At 38.9% G+C, this 10,000-nt stretch overlaps 1 protein-coding gene across 2 annotated transcripts in view; it reads left to right on the forward strand.

Annotated features, from left to right (window-relative positions):
- The first annotated feature begins 1,996 nt into the window (after nt 1-1,996).
- The window catches only part of PROX1 (prospero homeobox 1), a 72,756-nt gene continuing 64,752 nt past the window's right edge, over nt 1,997-10,000 (forward strand). Inside the window, exons 1-2 of one of the 2 annotated variants that reach the window (XM_075863324.1) lie at nt 1,997-2,342; nt 8,338-10,000. The exon at nt 8,338-10,000 is cut by the window's right edge and continues 129 nt beyond it. In XM_075863324.1, the coding sequence (XP_075719439.1) occupies nt 8,405-10,000 (1,596 nt within the window). In that variant the 5' untranslated portion in view covers nt 1,997-2,342; nt 8,338-8,404. Of the gene's footprint in view, nt 2,343-3,661; nt 3,812-8,337 lie in introns of those variants that run through there. The other variant, XM_075863325.1, reaches the window with a different exon arrangement.

The raw sequence follows: 10,000 nt of genomic DNA on the forward strand, positions 1-10,000 counted from the left end.
ACATCTCCAGACAGTTAGGAGTTAATGGATCATGTGTCACAATATTTACTAGGAAGCGTTAACCCTTTCACTGATGATAGTCTGCATTCTTTGCGGAGGGCGGGGGGGCGGACACAGCTCTATATTATATACATAAAGTGGATGTAACAATTTGTCAGCCCTCCCGCTATTCGCTGCAACTACTGGAATCCTTGCATATCGCTACACGGAAAATATTATATGTCGTTCCTCAGCCTTGCCAAATAATATGCATTTCCCCGACACGTAACATTATCATCAGTTCATCCTTTTTTCGGGCACAAATTCACGCTGTGAACTTCACGATTTTATTCCAAACTCGGGGAATGTCAGAAATCTTATTAGACCTAGGAATTGCCTCGAGGTTGTATGTACGAAACTTTACGACAAAGAAGTTTACTAAGAATGTTCTGCAAAGAATATGACTTGTATTTATATATTCACACAAGTGATACATTTTAACAGCGTCCGCTACGTAATTTAAAGGGACAAAATGTGTATAAAACCGCCAGGTGGATGCCAAAAGCAATCCAAACCTATATACCTCACACAGCGGAGACGCGGTGGTATATACTCTGAGCTCATTGACCCCATAACTTTACGTTTAAACAATATCATTAGACTATTGATGCCCAAGGAATGAAATATTAGGCGACGAAGCTGGTGACAAAACGTCACCAATCACAAGCCACATCCTTGAAAAAAAAAACGTAAACTATTCGTATCCCATCTATAGGTGGATATTCTGCATTGCTGCCTACAGTTATTGCTTCTACATATTTTTCATTCGCTCTATAAGAAAATTTAGGAAAAATTCTAAACCTTCTACAGGATCTGAGATTGTGATCAGTCCAATTTTAAGTTATTTGCCAACTTTTTCCCAGTTGTATCTGATGTAAAACACAGAGTTGTGATTACATGTAACCTCTTGTACTCCAAGCCCCAGACTGCAGTATCACTGATACAAGAGAAGACACTTGTCATATTCTACATATCAGCCACATTCTATATCCGATTTTCCTTCAGATTCCTCCAGTAACTCAATCTATCAGATATGACCCAGTAATTGCTAGATCAGGAGCAGTCCCTGTCTGCCGGCTCCTGTGAAGCAGAATGAGAGATGTCAATTGTGGTTAGGCAATGGGCGGCTGGTGAGATGACAGCCTAGTGTTCCTTACAAGCCTTGTTATATATACAGCGCTGCTTTACTTCTCCCCCTCTATCACCAGCCAGTCCGGAGAGACGCATACAAGTGCAACTTGTCACTGGAAAAAAACAAAAACACAACTATAAACCTCCCTAAGATAAGGGAGACGGCTGACAATATGTTATTCACAGCAGACCTCGGTGTATCAGATAATCTAGTGTATGACATCTGCCATTTAAACCCCTGAACACGCACCTTGTCCATAGATAACATACAACACGATCCATCTCAGTGGTCACGCAAGGTGTTTCGTTGAAATTTTTGAATTTTTTTGCCAAGATTTAATACATGAATTCTGCTCTTATCGTGCCCCTAAAGATCGGTATATGATTCCGTAATATACAAGTCATTCGATGTGCATGACGTCTATAGTATAAGAGGTGAGGTATATGTGAACGCGGTGCTCAGATTTTTGCTACAGGGGTGTTAAACCGAAGAAAAAGTTAAGCAAAAACTGCGTCGACATTCATGTGATGAAGTTTGGTTTCCACCAGCGTTCGACTTTGAGTTGAAACCATCTCTGATTTCTCTTTAGCTACTTGATACGGCGATATCCTAAAAGCGTGATTTATTAAAAACGATCCTTTATGTCGACAACAAGGCTTGGCTCGGACTCATCATCCTCCTCTTCTGTCGCCATCTGAATTCCCCCTTTTTTTTTTTTTCTTCTTCTCCAAGTTGTCTGTCCCACCTTGCTTCTGAAGTTGTCTCCTGATTGGTGTGCGCCCCCTCCCTTACGTCACTCGCAATGTGACGTTCGGTCTTCCTGTTTCCTCCAGCTGTGTCTTAAAGTAAATCTTGTCGTAGCGCGGAGCCTCAGCTGAGCTGCGCCTGCAGAACTAATACAATTACAGCCAGCCAAAGGAGAGAGCAGCACAAAAGATCTCTCCTCGCTCTCTCCCTGCTTGTCTACACTCAGCCTCCTGTTTGTTCTCTGTCAGATTCACACACACGCGCGCACACACTCACACACAGGCGTACTCATACACTCTGTCCTTTAGTCATACACACACACACACATTCTCCCTCCCTTGTCAAATTGTACTATTCATCCGCAGATAGCCCAGGCTTCTTGCTTTTCACCGGCAAACAGGATCAGTTTCATCGCCTTCACTGAGTAAGTATATAACCCTTCTGCTACCGGCTTATCCCAAAATAACTTCTGACCACTAGATCCTTAAGGATTTTTTCTATCTGAATAATTTCACGGAATGGGAACTTTACAGAAATTCACTCATCAGGGGAGGTGAATGGAGTAAGCGATATTCATGCCTTCTTTTTTGTTGTCATTTTAGCTGTTTATTAGACTTGTTTTATAGGCTGTGTTCTATTTTGTTGTACTATTTATTATATAGAATTTATTTCCGGTGCTGCTGTTTATTAGACTTGTTTTAGGCTGTGTTCTATTTTGTTGTCCTATTTATTACATATAATTTATTTACGGTGCTGTACACCTCATCTGCTTAACTTGTATTGAAATTCTTTGTTTTCGATGTGTAAAGGTGGTCTCTCATCGTCCTTTAGGATTTGCTTGTTATTTGCATACATTCTGACTGTACTTCCCTTTTTTTTTTGTAAGCAAACTTAAAGCGACCGGAGATCACGTTGTGGATTTTTTTGTTGTTGTAAGAATTACAGTAGGTCCGGTTTAGATATAAGCGAATGACATGTGAAATAAAGTCCAGTTTTCAGGCTTACGGTAGATCAGGGTATGGACTGAGGTTTTCTCAAGCTGTCCGTTATCTATTATTGTTTTATTCTACTTTATGAATGGTATGAACTGGAGAATAATATTGTATTAGGGATTGCTGATGATGATTGCCATCACTGGGAGAACGGTGGCCTGCGTGCAGCCCCACACATCGCATAGGGTTAGGAGCTGCTTTGAAGTTCGTAGAAAAAGCCAAGGGAGATTTTTGGTTTTTTTAGGAATGAATTTCACGTGTACCACATTGTCTAGGGACGCTGAGGCAGAATAGCATATGCCCTGGTCCGCTCTGTAGTGAGATAACTGCTGCTAATGGGGACGCTCTCCAGTCCTGAGCTGCACATGAGGCTGCTACTTCAGTAGGGAACTGCTCAGTGCTGAATCTCCAGTCCTACTACTGTTTTCTTTTTGGAAGTTTAGCCTGCATGCCCTCTACTTTTCCACGATCACTCGTCATTTTCCATGTGTATGTGCGCCCCTTCTTCTTGTGCCCCTATATATTCCATTATATTTTAACTTATTTGATTTTCTCACACTCTTTTAAAGTTGTTTTCATAGTACGGATGAGGCAGCCGATAACTAATTTGCTTTGAAAGATTTTTTTTATTTTTTTTTACCCCCCCCCACACTTCTTCTTCTCCTCCTCCTCCTCCTCCTCCTCCTCTCCTCTCCCTCTTCTCTGTCTGGTAAGCTATTGTAAAAACCATAACAAAATGCGCATGGGCAACACAAGACAGGTGCGCTGTGTCAAGAGAGACAGGTGCAACTTTTCGTTCAGCAGAATCTTACCAGACAACTATTATTACTGAGTGCTTTATGAATTTATGGTCCCAAGATAAGGAGAACTAAGGACTACAGGGACTTTCATATTAGACCTGGTGAGATACTTTGTGTCAGTATTTATTTGCATACTAAGTACCGGGGCTGCATTATTAATCGTCATAGTGATAGGAAAGAAATGCAATTTTCTATTAATTGCAGGTTTCTAAAGTGAAGCCATATGTTCTATGATAGGAGCTGCTGTCATGTGAAAAGTATCTTTGTCGCAAAAAGTTTACAGTGACGGAAGGTGAGACAGCGATTTTGTTCCTTTACTAGATTATATTGTGTATATGACTCTCTAAATGACATGTGTCAACGTGTCCTTAGGTCTGTCAGAACGGCTGATTTGCCTTTTTATCCGGTTGTCAGACTTTATGTTTCCTATTTATATTGTTTTTTAGATTATTACTATTGTAGTATTTGTATTGTTTACAGTATTTAATTACTAAACACAAAGTATCTCCAGTTTGTTACCTTACAATTAGAGTATCCGTTGTTAGATGATGGAGTAATACATCATACACGTTGCTGTCACAGCAAAAATATTTTTTCCGTCTTAGTTGACTGACGTTCCGGGTGTTTTGTTTTTTATGCTGTTTGCAGTATTTATTTACTTACTTTACATACATGTAAATATGACCCTGTGTAGAGGCTGCTGCCTGGCATGGATCCTCCACACTGAGCTACACACATGGGGTCGCCCAGTTCTTGACTACATAAGAACTAAAAGAGTAGGTTTGGCTGCTTTCGGAGTTTACCTTGAACCGTTTGCTGTATTTGATCCTTTGAAATAGCAGTCGCTTATCGGTGCCACTTCCACCTTTTACTTCTATGTCCTTTTGTACATTTAATACTTCTGCTTTTTATTAATCATCCATAGAGGAACTTTAGATATAAAGGAGTAAAATATGATGAAAAGAATAGGCATACACTTCAGTTTATGGCAGCTCTATATTCCCCATGACACTAGATATTACAAGTTTCAGGGAAGTAACCCTTTTCTGCCCTTGGTGACCTAATAAGATGTATTTTTCCCGAGCACGTCTGCCCACACATAGGAGTTCCCGTATTAAGAAAGTGTGGGAACCTGCAATGTATTATAGGATCCAGCGGCTATCCTGGCCTTACTTATTTTATCTAACTTCAGGCGGTATTTGCTTTACTGTTCAGGTGTATGAAAAGAACATTTATCCCTTTTTTTTTTTTCTCAGGTGGCACACAGGTAATAAATTCGTAACCAAAATTATAAAATGATCAATTTACAGTCCCGTTGAATTTCTCTATAGCTGTCATGTCCTGTAACGTACCGGGTAGATGACCGGGAGGGACTGTGCTGCTGGGCACTAAAAAAAAAGAATTTTTTTTTTGTCCACATTTTAAAATTATAGCAAAATTGTGAAGAGTTGAAATGCTGCGGTGAAAAGTGAAACACTTAGAAATAGAATAGCTCAGCATTATCTTACATTAACTACTACCTTCCTTCTAATGTTACAAAACAAATATGTACTTAGAAATTATAGTGGTAAAAAAAAAAAATAATAATAATATATATATATATATATATATTTCTTTATTTATTTATTTATTTATTCATATATATATATATATATATATATATATATATATATATATATATATATATATATATATATAATACCAATTCTTTACAAGCTACAGTATGAGCTAGACCTTATGTAGACTAGACCTAGTCTGTATTCAACAAAGTATATATTAAAAAAAATCCCCAAAACTTGTTGAATATGACACGTAACTTTGTAAGAGACAGCTACACCTCAAACTGTTTTAAACAATGTGCTAAAATTCATTATTTTTAACCCCTTTAATTTACAAAAAAAACGACTTCCATTCCACGGCTTGTGTGATGTTAACACTTGCATAGAATACTAAAGTTCGCCAAATACTTTTCAGCAACTTAAGAAGTCTCACAATCCGGGACTGCCAATTGAGTATTTTAATTTTTATTTTACATCAAACATCAATTCAAATTTTTTTCTTAATGATTATTCATTTCCTTAATCATTTAGAAATAGGACATCCCATAGAACTAACATCACCATATGAACTTTATTTAATTTTTTCATCACTTATTAGATTTAAAAAAAAAAAGATAAATTGATTTGCATATCACCAGAATAAATAAATTGCAGGTGTAGTGTTAACCACCAAAAAAAAAAATGTAAGAAAAATTTAAAAATCACAACTTAAATTGTAAAAAAAAAATTAGAATAATTCAAATTTGGAGGCTGCTCAGTCGCAGTATTTTGGCTCCTTTTAGTTTAATAGTTTTTCTTAAAAACAAAATCTACATTTTTTTTAAGGGACACTGACAAATGACAAGTAGATAAAATGGTACAATTTATCTCTGGCCAGCAGCTGCAAAACATGAACAAAACAAGCAGTTAAACCATCTCACCCATTTAAACACTTTTATTAATTATTGCTTTCATCTTTTTTCCCAACCTGATTTAGTCTAAGCAACGATTGAACATCATGGTCATTTGCCAATTTTGCATGTTAGCATAGCTTGAACTATACAGTACAAGGTTGCACACATAGAGTCATATATATATATATGTGTGTATGTGTGTATGGATATATATATGCACATGTATCTTTATCACTTGAAGTGTAGATTTGTTATCGGCGCTGACTTATCACATGGTAGTAATAATTTGCACAAATTTTCAGGATACGGTCATCAATAGCTGAACAGTAAGAAATGGTTTAAGTTGGTTGAACCCTTTAAGGGAGGCTACTTTGTAATAAATAAAGTTAATTCATACAAGTATGGACACATTAAACACACAGTATGAGATCTATAGAGATTTGACATTAGGCCTTACTATATAGTCCAGAGCTGGGAATTTTTTTTAAATTATTTTTTAACCTGTTTCCATCTATGTTTTTGATTTTGATCACGATAAATTTACTTGACTTTAACATCTATTCATCCGCTTTAACATCCTGGTTGATTTTAAGTTGCATGTACAGTTTACAAAGAGTAGACTTTCTCAAGACAGTGTTGGGCCACCACAACCCCCGTAAGAATATTTTAAGCCCCTTTAATTCGACCTGCATTTGAAACATATTTTGTGCGCTCTTACTTACTACTGTCTTGATAGTGATGGTTTTGTCATGCTTAAATTATGCTCATTTGCATGAATAGTCATCCTTTAAAACTAGCCACAGATGCAGTCCTAGGGAGCAGATAGATGTTTTTACAGGTGAACCGAAAGAGATGGGACCAATTCCAAAAAGTCTGCAGGCTGCCTTTGGCAATATACCCTATAATTGCTAAGATGTGCTCTGTTAAGCAAATGCACAGTTTAATATTAGATAAAAACCATGAAAAAAATTGCCTATTTTTGACTTTTTTTTTTTTTTGCTAAGCACAATTTTATCTCCGAGGAAAAATAGAGAAAGAGAACGTACAGCCAAGGATGTCTGAGAGTGCAACGTCACAAGTTCATCAGTCTCAAGTTACTTTAGTTGGGTCTCATGCTCGGCACTGTTATATCTTTCTTAAACTTTACTCCTAGGGAAACGACGACTCTTTGGGAGAAGTCAATGCATCTTCCTCTCTCACACTATGTCTATTTAATTTTCCCGCATGTATTTTTCTGCAGCTTCCAGGAATTATGCGGTCTTCAACAAAATGATGGACAAACATTATGACACTTGGCATGAAAGAGGAATAGACTTTCCCATGAACCTAGGCACAAGGTCTAGGAGGCTATAAAGGGGTTTTATATTAACAACAGGAATTATACACAGTTAACACTAATGCTAATACGTAACTGTGAATGGGCGATGCTATCTTAGCAGTAATTCTTAACACTACTTGCTTGTACATTAAGTGTGTCGGTTCATATTGCACTTGGAAGGTTTAAAATGAATTCACTTTTGACAGTGTTTAGATATTTTGCTGCCATATGAAGGTAAATAATATAGGACACCACAGTCAAAAGATGGAAATTTTTAGAATTTTAATTTTTTTTTTTGCTATGTTGGGTAAATTTTCACAAAAATTTTACAGTGATAAAAAATGTTCAGGCACCGATATCTCGTAAATGTCCCAACATACTTTTTGCGGAAATGAAATATCTAAATCAGATACAATATCTTTAGAGCATTGGACACGGAAATTTGTTTTGCATCTCTAGTTATTTCCATCTTACTAAAAGGCTTACATCTCTTCCTCCATCTTCCTTTGTAATATCTAAATTTAATCAATTGGTTCTCTGTGCCCGGATTCTTCTAACCTACAATTTCTTAACCGTATAATTTTAAGCATTTGTGCGCAAAATTCATATTACCGGTGCCTAAGCAGTTTTTATTTTGTGTATTTTTTTTGTCTTAAATCTTAATCCATCTTAAACCAGTGAAGCAGAAATATTTAAAAATGTTTCATTTCAAGCAGAGTGCATAATAAATTGCAATAATTGTAATGTGCCATAAATCCCAAAGCCTATGCATTTTGCATTTTATTCAGGATTGAGGTCAGGAAATTTGGAGAAATTTAAAGAAAATGATTCATCAGTCCTTTTGTTCTGTTGGCCAGGGTCCCAGGATTCTCGAGCTGTGCCCAGCTGACAAGCTTTTGAAGATGGCACAATAACAGTCCAGTGATGCCTGACCATGACAGCGCAGCCCTCTTAAGCAGGCAGACCAAGAGAAGAAGAGTTGACATTGGAGTGAAAAGGACTGTAGGGACAGCATCTGCATTTTTTGCTAAAGCAAGAGCATCATTTTTCAGTGCCATGAATTCCCAAGGTGGAGAGCATGATGTTGAGTATTCAGTGGTGCAGCATGCAGATGGGGAAAAGTCGAATGTACTCCGCAAGCTGCTGAAGAGGGCGAACTCCTATGAAGATGCAATGATGCCTTTTTCAGGAGCAACCATCATTTCCCAGCTGTTGAAAAATAACATGAACAAAAATGGTGGCACGGAGCCCAGTTTCCAAGCCAGTGGGCTCTCCAGCACAGGCTCAGAGATACATCAGGAGGATGTGTGCAGCAACTCTTCAAGAGACAGCCCCCAAGAGTGTCTTTCCCCTTTTGGCAGGCCTACGATGAGCCAGTATGATATGGATCGGTTGTGTGATGAACACCTGAGAGCAAAGCGTGCCCGGGTTGAAAATATAATCAGAGGTATGAGCCATTCCCCAAATGTGTCAATGAGGGGCAATGAAAATGAAAGAGAGGGAGCCCCTCGGTCCATAAGCCCCCGAGAAAGCTATAGAGAGAACAAGCGCAAGCAAAAACTGCCGCAGCAGCAGCAACAGAGTTTCCAGCAGCTGGTTTCAGCTAGGAAAGAGCAAAAGCGAGAGGAGCGTAGACAGCTGAAACAGCAGCTGGAGGACATGCAGAAACAGCTGCGCCAGCTGCAGGAAAAGTTCTACCAGATCTATGATAGTACTGATTCTGAAAATAATGAAGATGGCAACCTTTCTGAAGACAGTATGCACTCTGAAATGATAGACGCTAGAGCCCGCGATTCTGTGGGCAGGTCAGACAATGAAATGTTTGACTTAGATCCTGGGCAGTTCATTGACCGCGCACGAGCCCTTATCAGGGAGCACGACATGGCACCAGATAATCAACAGAAAAGAGAAGGACCTAGAGACAAAGATCATTTCCATAGCACTTTCCACCCAGAAGGCAAACATCTGGCAGAAACACTAAAGCAAGAACTGAATACCGCCATGTCCCAGGTAGTGGACACGGTGGTAAAGGTCTTTTCTGCTAAACCCATGCGTCAACTTCCTCAGGTCTTCCCACCCCTCCAGATTCCTCAGGCAAGATTTGCAATCAATGGAGAAAACCATAACTTCCACACCACCAACCCACGTCTGCAGTGCTTTGGCGACGTCATCATTCCAAATCCCATGGACACATTTGGTGGTGTTCAGATGCCTGGTTCCACAGACCAAACTGAAGCGCTGCCCTTAGTTGTACGAAAAAATTCAAATGACCAGTCTGCCCCTGGGCCTCCACCTGTTAGCCACCATCCTTCACTACATCAGTCTCCTCTCTCAGCAGCTGCCAGTTTCTCATCCTCTTCTTTCCGTCACCCATTCCCTCTTCCACTCATGGCATACCCATTTCAAAACCCATTGGGTGCCCCGTCATCAGCCTTTCAAGCAAAAGACAGATCATCCCCAGAATCCCTAGATTTGACTAGAGAGACCACCAGTTTGAGGACCAAGATGTCAGTTCACCAT

Source organism: Rhinoderma darwinii, chromosome 4 (genome assembly GCF_050947455.1).
Source record: "Rhinoderma darwinii isolate aRhiDar2 chromosome 4, aRhiDar2.hap1, whole genome shotgun sequence".
NCBI classification, from domain to species: Eukaryota; Metazoa; Chordata; class Amphibia; order Anura; family Rhinodermatidae; genus Rhinoderma; species Rhinoderma darwinii.